Source organism: Suricata suricatta, chromosome 8 (genome assembly GCF_006229205.1).
Source record: "Suricata suricatta isolate VVHF042 chromosome 8, meerkat_22Aug2017_6uvM2_HiC, whole genome shotgun sequence".
Classification (NCBI taxonomy): Eukaryota; Metazoa; Chordata; class Mammalia; order Carnivora; family Herpestidae; genus Suricata; species Suricata suricatta.
In genome coordinates, this window is record NC_043707.1 from 8,373,214 (window position 1) to 8,395,448 (window position 22,235).

Here is a 22,235-nt window from a genome sequence, read left to right on the forward strand (position 1 = left end):
TGAGTCTGGGGGCCTGGAGCATGAGGCCTGTTGCACCAAATCTGAAGCTGAGGGTGGACCCTCTTAAGAATCTCTCTCTCACAGGGCGCCTGGGTGGCTCAGTAGGTTGAGCCTCCAATTTGGGCTCGGGTCATGATCTTACGGTTCATGGGTTCGAGCCCCGCATCCGGCTCTGTGCTGACAGCTAGCTCAGAGCCTGGAGCCTGCTTCAGACTCTGTGTCTCCCTCCCTCTGCCCCTCCCTCACTTGTGCTCTCTCTCTCTCTGTCTCAAAAATAAATAAACTATAAAAAAAGAAAGATTCTCTCTCTCTTTCTCTCCCTCTATCCCTCTCCCGAACTCTCTCTTTCTAAGAAAAAAACCAATAGCTGTGACATCCATGAGAACGTCATATTTCTAAGAGATTCTGAAAATAGGTTCCTAAGGGCTACAAATTCAGGTAGAGGCCATCCAGAATCTTCTCACGAGCTCAGCAGCCAGTACCGTCCCCACACCTTTGGTGGCCTGGTACAATGATGGTCATTTCTTCCAGAATCATTATAAGTCACGGGTCATTAGAGTCCTCTGACTGCTTCTGAGGAAAACTGATCATTTGAGAGAGAAGTGCTGTGTCTTGAAAGATAGTGTTTTCAATCCCCAGGTTGTGAGAGGACCTAACTACATGTGCCTGGTGGGGGACAGCTGTCTGGAGCCCAGCGGGGGGGCTGGGAGAGTTTGAATCCCACTCCCAATTCTGGCTGTAATCATGTTTCTTCAACTTATTTACTGTTCATTACAAAGTTGAATGCTTTTTAGGCTCACAGCAAATTTCCGTATCTTGTGTGTGAGGCTTAAGAACGCCCATCTCGGGGCGCCTGGGTGGCTCAGGTGGTTAACTGTCTGCCTTCAGCTGAGGTCATGATCTCACAGTTCGTGGGTTCGAGCCCCATGTCGGGATTTGCGCCGACCATGCAGAGCCTGCTTGGGATTCTCTCTCCCTCTCCCCTGCCGGCTTGTACTCTCTCTTTCTCAGAGTGAATACATAAATTTAAAAATTAAAAAAAAAAAGAACGCCCATCTCAGAAAGGAAGGCGTTATAACGCCCCTGAACAGTGACAAATGACACTGCGTATCTATAATTTCATTCCTCAATGTTTGGGCCCCCATTAGCTCCCTCCGCCTGTGTGACATCACCACACCTAGAGCTGGCTAAGGTCTTGCAATGTTTCATGTGGCTTTAGGCTTTGATAGTGTCAAAAGAACATGTAAAGCAAGGTTTTATGATTATAGCATCAATGTTACTGGCTTTTATTATTGAGCCTGACACGGGGCTCGATCCCGCAACCCTGAGATCATGACCAGAGCCAAAAACCAAGACTTGGATGCTCAGCCAATTGTCCCACCCAGGGGTCCCGGCCATTGGTTTTCCCGTGTCACACCGCATGGCTGTGAAACGGAAGGAGAGAAAATTGCAAAGACTAGACCTTTAAACTTACCCTAGACCCCAGTGCATAATTGATTTGACTGACTTGACTTAACAGCCGTTAACTCCCTCACTTCCATCGGGTCCATCGCGTTTAATTTATTAAAGCCATGTTTACTGAAGAATGCTTGTAAAAGACATTTATACCTACTTTGTGTTGATTTTTATTTTCATTTATTTGCCATCAAAAATCCTGCTGCCCCGTGTGGGACACGCACATGTGTAAGGATTTCCCCACGACGTGTTACAAATTTCCCCGGCGTGCACAGCAGGCAGCTCCCTTGGGGGCTGGTCTACTTCTCAGGTCTCTCTGACACCTGCTCACCGGGCTCAGTCACAGAGAGAGACTGGTCCTCAGGAGCAAAAGCTTCAATCAGCACAAGAACTTCAATTTTCTCTCTACATGTTTGTCCCACTCCTCCTGGGCACGTGATGCGACTTTCCTCCTGTGATGGGACTATGAGATTCGCCTTCAACAATAAGTGAATAAGCCCCACTCAGGCAGAACATCAGATACCAAATAGCACACACTCCACGTGATCACGAGGGGGAGGAAAAGTCATGCAGGGGGGACCCGGATAACGGAAGACGTGAGAAATGCAGCACCCCACAGCCGGTGCAGGGGAAGAGCCTGGTGCTCGGGGGCCGGTGGGTTTTGCCGTTAGGTAGCACTTCCCGTATTTCAAAACTGGACGACATCCTAGTGATGGTGAATTCTGACCCACTTTTGTGGCAGGTGACGGCATTGTGGTCCAGAGAGAGGAAATGTCTTGCCTGTGGTGGCACAGTGAATCAGTGGCCGAGTGGAGGCTGGCACTCAGGTTTTCCTGGCGAAGCACATGACTGGGTGGTGGCTGGACTGATTGGAAAAAGGAAGGCAGCCTTACAAGGGGCCAGGAGAACGCGCCCTTCTCCCTGGCCGCGCGTCCCCAGTGTTTGCTATTTCCTGACCCGCCATCCCACCTTCCATGCGTGAGGATGGAGCCTCATGGCTCGGTCCTCTCTCTCAAGTGAGATGAGGTATTTAAGAACATGGTTTCCGGGGCGCCTTGGGTGGCTCAGTTGGTGAAGCGTCCGACTTCAGCTCAGGTCATGATCTTGTGGTTCATGAGTTCAAGACCCGCATCAGGCTCTGTGCTCACAGCTCAGACCTGGAGCTGTCTCCCTCTCTCTCTGCCCCTCCCCTGCTCACGCTCTGTGTCTCTCTCTCAAAAATAAATAAACATTAAAACACACACACACACACACACACACACACACAGTTTCTTTATCCCTCCCAGTAAGCGACCTCGTGTCATCACCTCCACAGCTGTGGCTAAAGATTCTACATCATCTATTCTATCCGTTAAAACTCCCTTTGGGCTTCTTCTTTCCTAACCCTCTAAGTTTTAAGCTCCTCTTTGTCTCTTAGAGCTAATTGGTAGACATTACCATATAGTCCCAGGAACTCTGTGGTCCCCTAACTGCTGGGAGGAGCAATCTCAGGAAAAAAAAAAAGAAAGAAAGAAAGAGGGAGAAAGTTTCCTCTTTGCCTCTGGCTGCGGCATTCAGATGTCACGTGCCAAAGTTAGTCCTGCTAAAGCCGAGAACATTCACATAAGAATTCACCTCAATCTCCTGTCACAAGAGAAGTGTGAACACGTGATGCTTTGCTTCCTGCTTGTAAAACTATGCTGTTCGTACAAAGAAGTCTTAAAAAAAAAAAAAAACGCAGCCTACAAAAATGATTGATTTGCCAAAACTATGCAATTTTTATTATCCTAATTGACAATGTGGTGCCCTGGGCATAATGTTTACATTGACACCTCTGCTCACTGAGAAGTACAAACACTTTGTTAGGAGAGAAGAGCTTTGGAATTTCTACCTTCTGCCTTTATGGATAAAGTTGATAATGTCAGGATCCTGTCGGACTGCTTATTCAAATCAAGAGTTGAGCGTTCACCTCATTCGAAATTCTGTATTAATTTCTAGTTGGTTGTTAGCTGTGCCTTTTTGCATTATGTTTTGGCGGGTGCCCAAGGGATGATAATATACATCTTCTATTTCCCCCAACCTACGTAGAGGTAATATTCTAACACTTTGATAGACAGCCTAGAAATCCTGCAACTACGTAGGTAGATAATCACCCTCCACGCTAGAACATCCCTCATGTGATAGTCATCAGACGTTTTACTCCTATTGCCATAGACCACATTACAACTGTTGCTTTAAGTGGTTATTTTTAAATAAATTAAGAGGAAAAAACCAATATTTTATATTCTACTTTGAATGTTCTTTAATCCTCCCTGTAGATCTGAGTTTCTAAGTGATATCATTTTCTTCCCACAGAAAGAACATATTTTCTCATTTCTTTTTTTTTTTTATGTCTTTATTTTATTTTGAGAGACAGAGACAGAGCGTGAGCAGGGAAGGGACAGAGAGAGAGGGAGACACAGAATCCGAAGCAGGCTCCAGGCTCTGAGCTGTCAGCACAGAGCCCGATGCGGGGCTTGAACCCACAGACTGTGAGATCATGACCTGAGCTGAAGTTTGGACGCTTCCCTGACTGAGCCACCCAGGCACCCCATCTCATTTCTCGACATACAGCTCTGCTGCAACACACCCTTTTAGTTTTTCCTTTATCTGATAGTATTTTTTCTGCATTCACGAAGGGTATTTTTACTGGGTTTAGAAATCTGTGTTGACAAGTTCAGTTCTTCTTACATATCACTCCACTGTCTTCTGGGCCCCATGATCTCTAATGAAAAGTCAGCAGACTTTGAATGCTCTTTTTAATGTAACCTGTTCTTCACGGGTTTTTCCTTATCTTTGGTTTTCAGCTGTTTGACTACATTGTACCTAGATGTGGCTTCTTCGTATTTATCCCTCTTGAAGTTTCCTGGGCTTCACAGATTTGTTTTCTTTTTGCCAAATTTGAGGAGCTGAGGGCTTTATTTCTTCAAATCTTTTTCCTGCCCAACTAGCTCTCTTCTCCTTTTGTGATTCCAAATATGTAGATGTTGGACCTTTTGATAGAAGCTCATTTTTTCCCCAATCTTTTCTCTGTCTTTCAGATGGAATACTTTCTATTGCTCCATCTGAAAGTTCTTCTGTCATTCCCCATTTTGCTGTTAATCCCATCCAGTGACTTAAAATGTCCTGTATTTTACTTTCCATTGGGGATCTTTCATTTGATAACTTTTGAATAGCTCCTATTTTCCTGCTGAAATTTCCCATCTTTTCATTTTTATGAGCATATTTTCCTTTACATCCTTTATGTCTCTTTCTTTTTTTCTTGAAAAAAAATTTTTTTTAGTTAGTCTCTACCCCAGTATGGGGCTTGAACTCATGACCCCAAGATCAAGAGTCACACGTTTCACCAACTGAGCCAGCCAGATGCCCTCCTTTATGTCTTTTTCATTCATGGTTATAGTCACTGCTTTAAAAATCCTTGTCTGCCAGTTTCAACATCCGGGTCATCTCGAGGTTAGTTTCCACTGATTGTCTTTTTCTCTTGGGAATGGGTCCCTTTTCCCTGTTCCTTTACAGTCAGGCAACTTTGGATGTGAACTGTGCATCACATGCTATAGACACTCTGGATTGCTATAATCTGAACAATGTTAATTTTGTTGTTGTTGTTGTTTGAGCAGGCTGGAATCAAATGCAAAGTCTCTCTACTTTCTAGGATCTCGACTCCCAGTTTCCAGCGGCTCTCCTTACCCTAAATTCTGCCCTCTGGTTATTTAAGGTGGTAACATTTTGCTTTTCTTTAACAGAGTTTTAGTTGCCCCCCCCCCGAACAGTATTGACGGAGGCCGGCCTTCAGGCTAAACCCACTAGCTGAGATTTCACCAGTGATATTCTCATCTTCCATGGGCTGAATCCCTTCCAGTATCTGCCTGCTCTGGTCATGCTCCAGTGCCTTCAGGGAGCTGTTTTTTGTCAGTTTGTTTTGTTTTTCTTAGAATTGTTAGTTCTGATCTAGGATAGAGTTGGTCAAATAGCAACTCAGCCATGCTAGAGTCCAAAATCCTTACTTGCCTCACTAAATGAGCAACGAACATGGTCCCATCTGAGAGACGGTAAAGTTGAGGCCAGGATAGGAAATGAGATCACAGGTGTGTTTCAAAATGGTCAGGGAGACCAATGAGCTCTGATTTAAAAAAAAAATGGTGCAAGGAACTTTTTGAATAGAATCCTAAAATAGACTGTTTCTGATGTAAAACCTCTGTTTTGTGCATTAGTAAATCGGGGATGCTATTCTTTTCTTTTTTTAAGTTTAATTAGTTATTTTGAGAGATATCGAAAGCACAAGCAGGAGAGGGGCAGAGAGAGAGGGAGAGGGAGAATCCAAAGCAGGAGCCTGATGTGGGGCTCGAACTCACGAACCGTGGGATCAGGACCTGAGCCAAAACCAAGAGTCGGAAGCTTAACCGGTTACCTAACTGACTGAGCCACCCAGATGCTCCTGGGAGAATATTCTTATAGAATCAATGTTCACTTGATTGGACCCTTACCAGGTCCAGTGCAAAGCCCTTTCATTAGATTATTTCTTTCAATCCTCAAGACAGCCTGAGGAGATTGGATTACTTTTATTGGGAGGTTTTACTAAGGAGGGGACTGAGGTTTAGTGAGGTTAAGCCCAAGATGACAGAGTTGTATGCACCATTAATTGATCATAACAAAGGCAATAATAATAATGGCTCATATTTATGGTGTAGAGAGTGTGTTAGGGACTCTACATGCATTATCTCATTTAATTCTCCCAACAACTCCAGGTCAGACTGTTATTAACACCCCATCCAACTCAGAGAGCTTATGTGCCATTTCTATCATGCAACCTTTCCAGGTGGAGGAATGGAGGCTGGAAGAGCGATGCCAAGCTCAAGTTCACATGATGAGCAAACAGATGTGGGATTGGAGCCCCGGCAGCCTGGCTCCAAAGCCAGTTGTTTGAATCTGTCTGCCCCAGTTAGGAGAAAGCCTCCCCAAAGGACCATCTCCATGTAAGTCCCCAGAGAGGCAAGACCCCTTCCGTTTCGTAAGTCCCACTCTGGATCCCCACAGGCTGGGGGCTTCTCGGCCACAGGCACGTGGGCGGTACCAGCAAGGATCTGTGAGGTGGGAATCAGCCCGAGCGCCCATTTCCAGCCCCACACCAGGCACCCCAGCCTACGCCGCAAATGAGGAAACCTTCCTAAGCAGGAATAAAGGCAACTAACTAGGGAGGTTCCCTCCTCCTGGTTTTCACTTCATGTTTCTGGATGCTGCCGGCTCGGTGAGCCGAGACCCCAGGCGCTGGCCCAGGCAGCGGGCCTGCCTCCGAGCGCTGCCATGAACCACTTCCAGACCATCCTGACTCGGGTCCGGATGCTGTTGGCCGCCCATCGGCCGAGCCAGGTGCGGGCCCTCCTGGACCACATGCTGGAGACGGAGCTGCTCTCCAGGGAGTACCACCGCGCCCTGCTCTGCGAGTCGGACGCCGAGGCCCTGGCCAGGAAGATCTCCTTGAGCCTGTTGGAGAAAGGAGACCCGGGCTTGGCCCTCTTGAGATGGGCATGGCGGGGGTGGCAGGCCCCGGGGGCCGAGAGGGACCCTGACAATAAGGACCATGGAGGTAAGTCAGCCTCCTCTTGGCTTGAGTAGCAATGACTGGCTGTAGGCAGAGCAAGGATCTTCCCTCCTCTCTAGAAGCAAAGTCAGTGTGATGATCCCTGTCCCCAGATGGGAAGGCGGACCTGGACAGGAGCCGGGGCCCCTGGGTGAGCTGGCGGGAGGCAGCCAGTGCCCGGAGAACTCTGTGACGCTGGGTGTGTGAGGCGCATTTGGTGCGCTTCCCGCTCTGGGCAAGACAAGCCCTTCCTGGAGGCATGCAATCAAAGGCCTGCTTGATTTACTCTCTGAGCGGCCTTGATGGGTCAGGCATTGCTGGGCATTGGGGCTGGGGGGCACGGGTCAGCTCCTGCCTGCAAGGGGCTCAGGGTCCAGTGGGGAAGGCGGACACGGTAGCTTGGTGCAGTTCCAACATGGAAAAATGAGGCTCCAGAGAGAGGGGGGGCATGGAGCTGGAGAGCAGAGGATGCCTTGTACGCGCGTGAGTGTGTGCATCTGTGTCAGCAAGAGACACAAATCAAAGGACCTAGTGCAAGAGAAAGGAAGGGAGAGACAGAATAGAAAGATGGAGAGACAGAGAGGAGGTAGGGACACGAGGATGGAGGGGAGAAAGAGGGAGAAGGTTGCGGGGGGGCGGGGGGGGGAAGAGAGAGAGCGTAAGAGAAATACAGAGACCCAACAGGAAGGAACCAGATCAGAGAGAAGAGGAGTGTCATATTTTCAGAGCACTGACAACACTCGATGCATCTTAAACCACAAAGACAAACCTCCACCATGTCGTTTCCACCCCCACCTCTGGCTCCTGGAACATTGTTCGCCTTCCTTCCCCGTTGCAAAGAGGTTCTCGTTTTGTGGCCAACAACGTTCTTCCCAAAGGCGCATGTTTATTCTGTCTCCTGTTTTGCCCAAATCTGTGCTTTTCCAGTTTTATGACTCGGAGTGATAAACTCCGGGCATGCTTGGTCCCTTTATGGCTTCGAAGGAACTTGAAACGGGAGAGGACACCAACGATTCACGGTGATTGAGTATTTCCCAATCACCCACAGCAGAAAACAGACCCCCCCTCCCCAGGGGAGACACAGCCCCGGGTCCGCAGGTGGGAAGTGCTGTGGGCTGGCCTGAAAGCAGACAAACTTCTTTCTCCGCCTGGTTTTGGGGACTGAACGGCCTTCCGATGGGCTTCCTTCAGGCACCAGGGTGGTGTATTTCTTTCTCCAGCCCTTTTACCAAGACCAAGTTCACACGGGGTTGGTTTTCCTGGTGGTTAAATTCTCGTCCAGGCGGTTTCTGTTGGAGTTTTGAATACATCTCTTATTCTCCCGGTCTCCATCTGAACAATCGCCCTGATTTCTTCACAGGGAAGCAAGCAGCCTTCGTGGCCTTGCTGGGGGGGCGCGGTAGCCACCCGGGGGGGTGGGCGGGGCAGGTGGGGGAATCGAAGCCATCCCCTCTTTCTGGAAACTGCATGCTGCTTTATACGGAGGCGGCCCCGCACCTCTGCCCCTCCCTCCTCCGTCTGCTGGTTCCTGTTATTAAACTCTGTTTCCTCCCTGGGGATGTAATATTTTTATTTCTGATCCCATGTGACTCTAGAAAGGGAACTAGGCTCGAGGTGATGTGATCTTTAGGGGCTGGGAGACAGAGAAGGGGCAGCTTGCCTCCTTTCCCTGTTCTTTCCTCCTGTCCCCCAGGGCAGCTCCCCTCCAGGGCTCCCGCTCAGGACCTCGGGCAGACAGGAGGGTGCAAACCTGGAGGGAGCAGCTTTCCAAGGGGGAGGAGGCAAAGAGGAAAGAAACCTGCGTGCTTTGTAAAGAAAGGCCCGACTTTGGTTTCAGTGGGGGTTCAGAAAAGGAAATCATCATGTGAAGGTTTTGTAACTCTCTCCACAACCCTTAACGATCTTCACCCTCCACTGCTCCAAACCCTGCACCAGCTCCCCATTGTTCAGAGGAAAAGCTAAATCTGGACCGTGGCCCTCAAGGCCCATCACCGTCTAGCTCTCGTCACTGCTCTGCTCTCCTCCTGTCCTTATGCTCATGTCCTCCAGCTAGCTGGCACCCCCGGTGTCCCTGGGACAGGCCTGGCATGCTCTTGACCACAGGACCTTGGCACGTGCTGTTCCCATTACCTGGAACACTCCTCTCCAGAAAGCCTCTTGGTCCACCTCCTCGACTCTTTGCCCAGGTTTCCCCTTCTCAACGAAGCCTGCCCTGAGCATCCCATTGACAATTGCAGGTCCCCAGCCGCACTTCGGGCCCCCTCCCTAGACTGGCCTTTTCACCTTCTCCATATTTTACTTTTGTATTATGTTTGTTGTTCGTTGTCTGACGATCCCACTGGAAGGCGAGCTCCACGTGGGCAGGGATCCATGTTTTGATCATTATCACATCCCAAATGCCTACGGTGCCTGGGGTGTACTTGGGGACTGTTGGGTGGTTGAATGGATTCGTGGAGGGATGGATGGACAGGCTGGTGGGCGAGGAGGTGGGTAGATGGGTGGCCGCTTGGTGGCTGGTTCAGATACTATCATTATTCTCACTGTACAGATGGGTTAACTGAGGCACAGAGAGGTTAAGAGATTTGCCTCAGGTCATGGCCTGGGGTGGGGACCATGGGGTCTCACAAGTCCAGATCCACCCCTGCATTTTCTGCTCGGTGGCCTCTTGGAAACAACACCAGGGGGCAGAGGGCGGTGCCTGGGTGGCTCAGTTGGTTGAGCGGCTGGCTTCAGCTCAGGTCATGATCTCATGGTTCATGGGTTCGAGCCCCGCATCGGGCTCTGTGCTGACAGCTCGGAGCCTGGAGCCTGCTTTGGATTCTGTGTCTCCCTCTCTCTCTGACCCTCCCCTGCTTGCACTGTCTCTCTCTGTCTCTCAAAAATAAATAAAAAGCATAAAAAAAGAAAGAAGCAAACAACGCGGGGGGTACTGTAAATCTACCCCAGACGGGTTGACCTACTGCAAACTGAAACCCGGCACATGACTCAGAAGACACCTTCAGCTTTTGCAGGGCCTCAGTTGAAATTGTGCAGGAAGCCTAGTTCTGGGGACGCGATCGTGGGGGGTTGACTCTGCTACACAAGGCTGCACGGACGCGTCCAACTCCAGGCAAGCTCTGGCCGGGGTGGGGGGTGAGGGCGGGGGCGGGGAGGCCTGAGTGCCAAGGTCCTCGACCCGGCAGAACAAGGCAGCTTCCCCGGGGAATCAGAGCCAACGCTCAGGCATTCTCTGGTGACAGTGGGTGACGACACGTGGAAGGCAATCCAAGGACAGAGAAGGAAGGGTGAGGATGGCAGTGAGGGAGGAAGGCCAGGCTGGGGCCTGGGGAGCTCCGGGTCTGAGGCCATGCGCTGCTCCTTACAACCCACGTGGCCACGTCTGGCTCCCTCTGCCCCGCGGTTTCTTCCTCTTGCAAGCGGGACTGATGATATAAAGCTCCCAAAGCTGTGGTGAGGGTTAGAGGAGACGGTAGCCAGAAACTATCCAAGACCCTGCTCGGCGTTAGACAGCTGACGCTAGTAGGGAGACGGCAGGGAGGAAAGCGCGGGGAGGAATAGCCCAGAGGGTTGAGGTGCAGAGAATACAACTGTGTTTACGGTCTCACGCGGGGGTGGGGGGCGGGCGGGGGACAGTCCCACGGAACATCTAGACGCGTGTCCCACGTGAAAGACGGCACGGAGTGCTTGGGTGCTGTGTATATCTGAGAAATGCATCCCTGTGCCCCCGCCGTTGGGCTGGCACATTGGTAAGCACATGGTCTCCACCCTCAGACTGCCTGCCTGCTGGCCATGGCTCCCTAATTCCAAGGGGCGTGGCTGTGAGCACGTTCTGGAACCCCGCTGGGCCTCAGTTTCCTGCATCTGTAAGATGGAGGCAATATTCGTACCCAGGGTGATGCTCCAAGGGCTCAGTGACCTCAGCCAATGGGGAGCACATGCATTTCTGGCAAGAAGAGAGCAGATTCTGACTCATCAGCTTCCGCGGTGCTGTTTGGGGAGCAACACGCCGCCACGGAGGTCCACATAAAGGTGACAGCCACCAGGTGGGACTTGTAAATGGAGTGTGGGCACGGGGCGGTGCCTTTGGGTAAACGGTCTTGACTCTTGACGCTGTAGGAAACCCCCGCCCTGTGACTTTTTTTTTTTATTGTTTTCTTTGACTTTCTTTTGTTTGTAACTCTATGTTTTCACCCGGGGCTATTTTGGCCCCCCAGGAACGTGTTCTAGGAACCAGGGAACTAAGTCTCCCTCTAGGATATTGCATGATTTATTGGAAGGGGAGGAGGGACAAACCTCAGGCTGCCAAGCTTTCCCCTCCAGCTTCCTTCCCCATTTGGCCCTCAACCCTTGTGAGCAGACCTTGGAAAGGAGGGGGCACCGTTCCCTCCCGCCCTCCTCTTTCCTTTCCCAAGACCCACTTGTGCTCTGATCTGGACGACCTTCTTCTGTGTCCTTGGAGGAGGAGGAGGCGATGTGTTGGCCAGACCCACTGCTCTCCTTTCCAGTGGGGCGGCTCCAGGGCCAGTCGGACGCACTTCACCTTCACCCCCAGGAGCCGGGACGTTGGCACTTCCCCATGGGTTTTCCCAGGCTGCTGGTGGCCTGGTTCATACCCTGCTTGGCTTCAAGCCTAGCGCCAAATCTACCCAGGGGCAGTTTCTGTTCTCTGTCACCTTAAGCAGCTCACCTGTGTCCTTACTTAGTCCCTAGTCATCTCTCTGCCCACTGCCCACCAACCTACCTGCCTGTCCTCAAACATACCGGGTCCACAGAACCACCTACAAGATCTACTTCCCAAACTATCAGCTTAAATCTAGTATCCACTTATATATGCTTATCATTTATCTATTTTTCTATAGCTTCATGCATGTCAGTTTTATCATATCTATTCGCCTACCTCCCCATGACCTCTTTTCCCTCCTTCCTTCCCTCTTCCTTAATCACCATTATAGCACACGGTAGAGACTATGGTGGACACCAAAAAGCATAAAAGGCACTTACAACCTGGGAGAGGAGACTCGTCACCATTTGACACTTGAACCTGCCTAGATCATTCAAATCCAAACTCCATTTTTTCATTCAAACAACTTTGGGGTGGTGTAACATTTTTTTAAAAAGATTTTTAATGTTTATTTTTGAGTGCACGTGAGAGAGAGCAGGGGAGGGGCAGAGAGGAAGGGAGATACAGAAGCTGAAGCAGGATCCAGGCTCTGAGCGGTCAGCACAGAGCCCGACGCGGGGCTCGAACCTATGAACCACGAGATCATGACCTGAGCTGAAGTCGGATGCTCAACTGACTGAGCCACCTAGTCGTCCCAGGGGTGGTGTGACTTTAAAGTTAGAAAATAAAACACTCCAACGTTATTGGCGGTGACAAAGTCTGTAGTTATGAAATAAGAAGATGCTTTGCCAGCTATAAGACAAGAAATTTACTAAAAAAGAATAAAGCGTAAGATTTTTGTTAGCTGGAAGGGTGGGGAGGGGCAGACCCTCGGGCCTTGAAGGGTGGGGAGTCGGCAGCACTCAGTCCTGGCTGGTACGGCAGTGGTAGGTAGAGCAGTGGTTAGGGCCCAGGAAATCTGTTTGGGGAGCCCATTGCAAGGAATGGCAAGCTTTGCAGAATGTTAATCTTACCAGGAAGGTCTAGCTTCCCGGGGGCAAGAGAGGGCCTCTCAGTAGGGAGGGGATGGATTATATTCAAAGCAGCCCTGGGCTCTGGAGAGCTCTGGGGAAGTTTCTTGGAAGAGGAGCATTAGTGGGATGCAGGATGCGTTCCTGGGAGAAATCCTGGGCTTGGCTTACCCCTCCACCTCCTCGATCCTTGCCCTACCCATTCAGTCAGGAGGCTTGGCATTTTAGCTCTGCCAGAAGACCAGCCTGCCCACTGCTCATCTCTTTGCTTCCACGGCCACTGCCGAAATTCAGGCCCTCACAGCTCCGGGCTGGGCGGGTCCCACAGTGGCCCCTCCCTCATGTCTGTGTCTGCAGGCCCTCCTTGTGCTAATCTACAGCCTCTGACAGCAGCCGGTGGTGCAGCCTGGTGCATGTCATCCCCCCAGTTCAGAGACCTGGGTTGACCCAGGCACGGCCAGGTTCTGGTCTTGAGAGTGGACCTGGAGGGGGTCAGGGCCAACGTGGAAAGACCAGGTAGCAGAGATGAGATCAGAGCAGGGGACGGATGAAGGCGTCCACGCAGGTGCACCCCCAGTCAGACGAGACTCTCATGGCGAGCTCGGCCCTGCCATGAAACGGATTCAGAACTGCCTTGGTCATGGCCGTCAGAACTGGCCGCTTCCGAGGACAGGAAGGGACCCTCATACGAGGCCTCGAGACAGCTAAATGCCCCGGAGTGCCTGACCCTTGGCATCAGGCCATGGGAAGAGGAGACTTCTTGAGATGTCTAATATTGGTCACGTCTGTTTTATTAGCCTTAACAAGGCAAGACCCTGTTTCAAATTGACTCTTAGCATTTGCCACTCGTCTGCCTACTTCCTCCCCGGGGACTTATGAAAGCAGGGGCTGTTTCAAAATAATCACGCTGCAAAGATAGGAATTATGATCTTGATTTCACATGTGGGGCCACGGTGACCCACACAAGGGGTGTGAGGAGTCCACGGTCACAGCCCTGCTAGTGACAGCAAGGGCTGGACGCCAGCTCTCGGGACTCCCTGACCAGTGCTCTTTCAGTAAAAATGCCGGGGGTGCTTTTCAGAGCTGCCCCTACCTCCTTCACTCCAGCATTACCCCGGTGATCTCTGCACACTCTCTATGCTATTGTTTGCTTGACAGGTGTTTTTCTAAAGCACTCGCATTTTCTTTGTAACCCAACTTTGCCTTGCAAGGAAAGAGCATGTCCCCCATAAATGAAAAGAAAGCCCCCCCCCCCCTTAGATGGCAACTATGGGACAGGAAGGCAGAGCAGTGTTTACACAAGTCTGGCCAGATGCTGTCATCTCCCTGAAGGCTTGAGGCTGGGAGTGGCCCTCTGCGAAGCAGGGATATCATGCATTTGAAGAGGTCTCAAAGATCTATTAGCCCCAGACACAGACCTCCTCGATGATCCCAGGAGAGATTTGCAGGGACACTAACTTTCTCCCAGAGGGAACCAACACTATTTATAAATGCATCTATGTGTCACCCCAAACCGTCTGGCTTGTGAGCAGGTCACATTCAGGGGAGCCTCCTTTTATGCGTAATTCACGTTTTGGTCCAATGTCTTGGAATAAAAATAATGAGTAAACCACTCAGGATCTCCAAGGAAGTTCAGGGCGATTTGGAATGGGGATGGGGGGTGGAGGGAAGTGGAATCTGGGAAATCTGCGGGACCCCAGGGTGGACAGGGGTGGGCGGCGCTCAGTCTGTCTTGAGGCATTTGTGGGGCTCTGATTCTGGCCCCGATCTTGCAGAGGCTGGCAGACACTGGCACCAGTGTGCTCCACGATGGTCACCGTCATTTGAGACCGTCAATGTGTCAAAGGTCCCCACCTCCAAGAGACAACTCTCAACCTTCCAGTCACCCCATTTAGTCTACAACAAGGAACCGAAATTAACATCAGAGGCCAGGGGAGGGCTTAAGGGAGTGTGGGCAAATTAGAGCGTTTTTAGACAGAGAAATCTGACAGCTGGATGCCGTGTCATAGGGGGAGAGTTTTCTGTTGGTCCCTTGCTTGCTTCCTTTGCATGCTGGCTTAGGCTTGGCGGGCTCCGACTGGTGTAGGGGGATCAACTAGAGATGAAGCTGTCGACTCCTGAGCTGGGCATTCGGAGGCGTCCCTGGGCAGGCTGAGGGCACCGGGAGGGGCCGGCAGACTCCGGGAGAGAGCCTTCCTCACCGTGTTTCCCAGACCATGCGGTGCCTGGCTCCGCGCCCCGTGGGGTCCTACCTGCCGGAGCCCCAAGGTAAAACGGCTGGTGGAGGAAGTTGGGGCTGAGAAGGCTTCTGGATTCAGGGTGAGGTCTCTGCTGGTCTGGCCATCTCTGAACAGGGGGATGGCGGCAGAAAGAACGGTCCTTGTCCCGTTGGGGCTGTCGGAAAAAGTGAGGTGGTTGGCTCTTTCCTCCCCCTTGAGGGACATTCGGATCCGTCCAGGTGCTTGGCATGTGAGAGCACTTTATCAGCGCTCAAGTGCTTCTAGAAGGCCAGCATGGAGGAGGCGTGTTGTTAGCTCTCAGGGCTGGCAGCGTGGCTCAGCCAACCACAAGGTCCTCTCTCTCCTAGGTAAACACTGAGGGGTGCCCTTGCAGGACGGGATCCCTGCCAGACCCCACCCCATCCCTTGGGGAAGCTGGAAAACCAAAGCCAGAGTCAGCTCCTTGGTGTGTGGCAGCCTCCCCTACCCCCTGCTGGCCGGCATGGCCAGTCACCTGGACAGAGGCTGCGCTCTCCCCAGTTTCCAAATTGTGTGTTGGGGAGGAAGTGGGGGACAGGGACAGGGGGTGAGGGGCCCCAAAGCACAGATAGCTGGCACCAGCTCTGGAGTCGGCACTGCACGTTCGAATCCCTGCTGCAGTGCCGGCTGGGTGCGATGTGACTCTGGACCTTGTCACCACTCTTCTCTGAGACTGCTGTCGCAGGCTGATAAAATCAGGGAAGGGGTAGAGCAGCGGGGGATAGACGGGCCGATCTAGCACCGTGCCTGGCACGCAGTGGGAACGAAATGTCATCTAGGAGCCCAAAAGCAGGGCGTCTCTGTTGTGTGTTTGAGGGGGGCGGGACTCCCTTCCTCAGGCACCGCTGAAATGTGGGGCTTTCTCTGAACCCACACACTGAGGGTAAGCTTTCCAGCTCTGTTGAACAGAGCTTGCTGAGTTTTGCTAGGGAAGGAGAGGTCAGAAGTCACCTTGACTCACCCCCTCAATTCCAGACAGGAAATCCAAGCCTGGGGAAGGAGGTGACCCCCCCCCACAACCTCTCATTGTGGGTAGAGCTGGTGTCCAAGACCTCCGGAGGAAGCGGGGAATGCCACTCAGTGAGGGGTGTGGTGGGGAGAGGTAGGCTCAGCTTCTAGCTCTGTAAGATGGGGGGGGGGGGAAGATCCCTGAGGAATTTCCTCATTCCTCTCAGGGGCATCTGGCTTCCCAGGAGTGAATGGCTCAGCCAGCAAGTCTGAGTCCCTATGCCTCGGGAGGGAGGGTCGTTTGCCACCTTCACAGCGGGGCTGAGCTGGAGAGAAATCGAAGCCACGCAGAAGCGAGGGGGGGCGGGCGGCCTCCAAGCCGGGGCTTGCAGATTATATGCAAGTGGGAGAGGAGCTGCTGGCTCCCCCCAGGCAGGGGACTGGCCATTTCCAGGAGCTGGCCTACGCTCTGGGAGCGCCCAGGGGTGTAGGGATACAACCCGGGCTCTTCAGAGAAAACACGTGGTGGGTCCAGCAGGGGGAGGCGTGGGTGCCAGCTTACTCCCCAGCTTGGCCCAAATCCCGCGGTGCAGAGAGAAAGTGAAAGAGAAGGGCACCACAGGGGGTGAGGTGCGGTGGCTGGGCGGTGGATCTGCCCCAGTCTGGCCACAGCTCCAGAGCTGGCAGGAGCGAGAGGCCACCGGCAGCCTGTGGGAGTCTGGGGAGCAGCGGTAGGTGACCAGGGTCCCTTCTGCACCCCTCAAGAAGTCCGGGCAATCCATGCTCAGCGGCTGGCAGCGCCTTTCCTGAGGTCACACAGCAAGGCTGGGAAGTGGGAGAAGGGAACGTGCAGGGTGTGAGCCTGGGGAAGTTCTCCTTTCCAGCATCCCTGGCCTGGCACGCAGGGACGGGAGGGGGCGCGCGGAAGGGAGATGAGCCTCAGTGTCCCGAGCACTGAGCAGGGCGAGGCGAGGCGGGCGGGAGCGGAGCGTTTGCAAGACAGACGGGGGCGCAGGGGGAGCGCGGGGCTGAGCCGGCACCTGCGCCAAACGCCCTGTCTGCGCGTCCTAAGATCCATAGAGGCGCGTGGGGACGCGCGGCGCGGAGGGGGACACAAGGCTTTCCTTCTACGGGGGACCTGGGGCCAGGGCTGTCCTTGCCTGAGCCTCAGTTTTCCAGTACTGACTCAGGAGTCTGGGCTCCAGGCCCCCCGCTGGAACGCCCTGTGCAGGGTGGGCTGTGGGGAGCCGGACCTTTAGCCGAGCTCCCAGGAGAAGTCTGCCGTTGGAGCAAAGGAGGCGAAACTGAGAAAGAACAAAGGCCTTTGTTGGAAGGTCTCAGAATTGCAATTCGGGGTGTGCTCTTGCTCATGTGGGGAAAGCCAGGGGGTTTTATAAGAAAGAAGGAAGGGATAAATTACATCATTGAGATACAGAACAGGAGAGAGAGAGAGAGGGAGAGAGAGAGAGACCCCCTGATGATTCCCTTTACTGTCCCCATAGGATCTGAATGTCAATTGACCTTGTTGACATTTCATGAGCAACTGCTTATAAAACAATTGCCGCTTGTAGCCCCCCTCTCCCCCCGTCAGGAGTTCGAGTTCCTTAGCCAGAAAGGAAAACGGAAGCTTTAAACTGGAGTCTCTTCTGTCCAGAAAGTTTACACAATTCCAAGCCTCTCTCTGATCATCTCACATGGCTGCAGCTTTCGCGGAGGGCTTTAACGAGGTTGGCGACTCTTCCTCACGTTGCGGACTTGAGCCACGCCTCCCAACCAGACAAACCAAGGGGCCCCAGAAAGGGCGTGTCTCTGAGGTCCCCAGAAAGCCAGAGTCGGAGCTGTCACGTCTAGCTCTGTCTGGGACCCTGAAAGCCCACAGCTGTTTTCTGATCCGAGGAGACACAGGGTGACCCCCAGGACTCCCCAGGAACCCACGGCGCTACGCTTGCAAACACAGCCTGGAGTTCCTAACTTCGGCAGGACGCCCTCCCCCTGCACACCCACCAAGAAAAGAAATACTCCCAGGTGATCAGAAGTTTAAGGCAATTGGTGCTTCTTGCTCTAAGACCTGGTGGAGCTGAGGGGAGAGAGGCAGAGACCCCAGCAAATTGTCACTTTCCAAACCCCAGGCTGCCTTAGGCAAGGACCTGGTTTCCAAGATTCCAGAATGTACAGTGGAAAGATCCTCAGGGAGAACTGGGCCGAGGGGGCCTTCCTGCACAAAGAAATCACCTGGGAGGCTGTTTAGTGGACAGTCTTCCAGGTTCCCCACAGGCCCCGCCCCCGCCGCCAGGTTCCATTGCCTGGGCCTATCCTAAACCGTTTCTCTGGATGACTTCTGTATCACAGGTCCAGAGTAGTCACCCAGTACTCTCACCATGTTACAAAACCTTGGGGATTTCCCCAAGGAGGTTTTATCAAAAGCCATAGAGTTGAACTGTTGATAAGGTCAAGATTTGAACCCAAGACTGTGGAAAGCCCAGGCACTGGACTGGAGCGTGAGCTTCTACAAATGCAGGGCAGGCCCTGGGTGGTCAGAGAGAGTCTTGCTGATACAACAAAGTCGGATCTGATGGCAGGGACTCGGTTTTACCTCTTGAGACCTCAGCGCCTGGCACTTTGTGAAGGGTATTCAGGAAATGAACAAAAGAACTCAACACCAAGGTCTGGGGTCAATCCCGGACAGTCAGGAAAGTGAGCTGAAGAAGGGGAAACTTCTGGACTTGGCCCTCAGACTTGCCATCGGTCACCCTGAACAAATAACTTCCCTCTTGGGGGTTCATCTATAAGGAGAGATAAAACAAAGAACACTGTCAGGGTGCCTGGGTGGCCCTGTCCGTTAAGCGTGCGATTCTTGATTTCGGCTCGGGTGGTGATCTCACTGTTCTCAAGTTCGAGCCCTGCCTCAGGCACTGAGCTGTCAGCACAGTTCAGATTCTGTGTCTCCCTCTCTCTGCCCCTTTCCCACTTGTGCTCTCTCTCTCTCTCAAAAATAAATAAACATTAAAAAACAAACAACAACAGAAAACCAAAGAGCAGTCACTATCTTGGTGATTGACCAACACGCACAGAAATACTTTGGAAAACCCACCAAAGAATATACCTGAGCCAGAAGTAACCACTATTGCCTCTGGGGGCGGGGGTAGTATAGAATGATCTCAGGGGAAGTTGTGGGCGGAAGGGAGGTTTCCAGACTGAGGCATACATCAGGGGTGGTCCAAAGATGCTTCTTAAAGAGCTATCACTCGACACTGGTTCTCGAGGAGAGGAGATCATTGTGCTTTCCTGTTTCTTTTTTGAGCCTTTTCCATTTTTTGTGTGTAGTGGTTGTTAACAGCACTGGTAGTTACTGATGTTTCTTTTAAACAGAATGATAGAGCAGCTGCCTTTATTCTGATAACATTGTTTCGGTTGGGTGCCAAGGCTAATGTTTCCCTGCCCCTCCCACGGGAGGGAATGATAAAGTTTCCTTTTTTTTTTTCAAGGGTCACAAAATTTACCAATAGAACCCTCTTTAAGTATACAGTTCAGCTGCGTGTCATATATTCATACTGTTCTACAGCCATCACCACCATCCGTTTCCAGAATCTCCTCTTCACCCCAAACTGACCATCCCGTTCCCCTGGCAACCACCCTTCTATTTTCCGTCTCTATGCATTTGATGACTCAAGGTGCCTCACTAAGTGGAAATATATAATATTTGTCTGTAGGTGACTGGCTTCTTTCACTTAGCAGGTCTTCCAGGTTTATCCATGGTATAGCAGGTGTCAGTGTTTGATTCCTTTTTATGGCCAACTAATAGCCGGTGTAAGATGGACCACGTTGTTTTCATCCATTAATCTGTTGACAGACATTTCAGTCGTTTCCACATTTTGTCTATTATGCACGGTGCGCTGTCCATGTGTCGGTATGTGTTTGATTTCCTGACTTCAATTCTGGGAAGTTTTATTTTTTTAAAACGTCTATTATTTGAGAGAGAGAGAGAGAAAGAGAGTGTGTATGTACACATGTGAGCAGGGGAGGGGCAGAGAGAGACGGAGGGAGAGAAGGAATCCCAAGCAGGCAGAGCAGAACCCTACACGGGGCTCCACCTCACCAACTGTGAGATCATAACCTGAGCCGAAATCAAGAACCCAGACACCTACCTGACGGAGCCACCCAGGCACCCCATGGAAAGTTTTCTTTTAAAATAAATATGTTTCTTAAAAAGTTATTTCAAGGAAAATACAAAGATCAATTATAGAACAGGTGCTTTGCAGATGTGACCAAAATATTTGTAAAGGGGCCTGATGAGCACCCGAGCTTTGGGAGACTAGATTAGTGGGAAAACCTGGTAGCTGTTGTAACAATCCAGGCTGTGGGGTGGAGGGCTGCTGCCTCAAGGGGGGCTCTTGGAAGGAAATCTAGAAGCACGGAGGAAGTGTTCAGTCCGATTCCAGGGTTCTCAACTGGGGAGAAGTGGAAAGGTGGCAGAAATAGAGTCTGGAAGGCTCTCCTTGCAGGAAGGAGAGTTGCAGACTTCCCAGTGTTCAAAAAAAGTCCCACCAGTTGAAGGGCCAGGGTTTTCTTGGCAAGTGGAAACTTAGGCTGCCTTGAAAATTAAACCTCCTAATTCTCCACAAGGCTAGTGTGCACGTCAGGGGGCCCGACGGGGTGCAGGTTTAAAAATACAGAACCTCTGGGGGAAAAGTAAAACACGGGGCCTCTGGGACTCAGGCCTGGGGTTGCTCTGTGGTTAGTGCCCTTTCCAGGAAGTTTTTTTTTTTTAATGCTTATTATTTATTTTTGAGAGACACAGAGAGAGAGAGAGTGCGAGCAGGGGAGGGTCAGAGAGAGAGGGAGACACAGAATCTGAAGCAGGCTCCAGGCTCTGAGCTAGCTGTCAGCAGAGCCTGATGTGGGGCTCGAACCCACGAACCATGAGATCATTACCTGAGCCGAAGCCAGATGCTCAACCGACTGAGCCACCCAGGCGCCCCTCCAGGAAGTTTTGATTCGCAGCCAAGCCTGCCAATCACTTGTCTCTGGGGTCAGACCCTGGCAGGAAAGGCCGGCCCGTGATTCATCTCAGCCTGGCACTGACTTAGGCGCCCTTAAGCTGAGGGTCAGGACTGGAGCTGAGGGCTTGGCTTTGCAGATTCTTTTCCCCTCCTCATCCCAGGAGCTCAGGTTGTCTTCCGTGGAAAAACCTGTTGGACTCCTTTCCAGATCGTTGATGGCAGCAGCTCGGAATGTTGGGGCGTGCGGCGGGAAGGCCACCTGGAGGCGGGAGAGGCCGGCCGAGCTGGAAGGGAGCTTGCGCTCTGGACAAGCACTGACCGCCCCACTTGCAGCCGTGTCTCCCGCCTTCTCCTCCTGAGTCCGCTGGGCCCTTCGCCCCCAGTACCTGTGCCATTGACAAGCATGTGCGCCATTTGAATCCCACTTGAATCCCCAAAGATCTTCCAAGTTACGATGAGGTGAATGTCCTTGGTGGGGAGAGAGGCCATGAAGACAGGTGGCTTGCCTGAGCTCTCAGAAGTGCTGTCTGTGGGGTCCTTTGTGGGGTTCTGTCTGATTTCCAGGCCCCACTTGCAGAAAAACAGAACGAGCTGGTGTTAGGTCAGGTTCCCAGGGAGTGGATCAGAGATAGAGATTAGCATGTGTGGGGGTTTCCTGGGGAGAGGTGAGGTATGGGCACTGAAGGGACAGGGCAGAGGCAGGATGGGGCTGATGTAAATCTCCGCAGGAGTTTCAGCACACACACATCCCCTACCCCCCACCCCCACCCCCGCCAGCATGCTTTGGTGTTACTGCAAACCGAGGCATGGGCCAGACCTTTGCACCCACAGTGGACCTGTCCTTGGATGTGGGCTTTTCTTGGAGAAGGGGTGTGACTGCAAGCTGCTCCCAGGGCTGTGAGCCCTTTGCCCTTCAGCAGCTGGTAGGTGGGCACCTCGACCTTGAGGGGCGGATCCGAGCAGCTCACTGTGGTATCCGCCCTCCCAGTTGAAATGGTCAAGTCCGACTCTCTGGAGGCCAAGGTCTAAACTTCCATCTGGAGTTGCCTTTGAACTGTATTCTGTGCAGCCCCTCTTGGGGAGGGAAGGTTGTGGGCCCTCCGTCCCCTTTAAGCACCTCCCCCTGTTTTGAGATTTGCATGCTGATGCACTCAAGGTGTGTTCTTGTGTGGGTGGTGGTCCTGTGTCACCACGGCTGCATTTTCTCACGTGTGTCACTGCACGTCTGGATTTGGGGTCTCAGAGCTCATTCCGTTTATGACTGTTTTGCTCTCTGCTATTGATTAATGCTCTGTTTGCATTTGGGCTGTTGTTTCTTTTTTTTTTTTTTTTAATTAAAAAATGTTT

The 22,235-nt window shown here is 52.0% G+C and overlaps 1 protein-coding gene across 1 annotated transcript in view; it reads left to right on the plus strand.

The window, feature by feature from the left end:
• Positions 1-6,725: 6,725 nt before the first annotated feature.
• CIITA (class II major histocompatibility complex transactivator) overlaps positions 6,726-22,235 on the plus strand; it is a 46,175-nt gene continuing 30,665 nt past the window's right edge. Inside the window, 1 exon segment of the mRNA XM_029946627.1 lies at positions 6,726-7,057. Within this exon segment, the coding sequence (XP_029802487.1) occupies positions 6,775-7,057 (283 nt within the window). The 5' untranslated portion in view covers positions 6,726-6,774.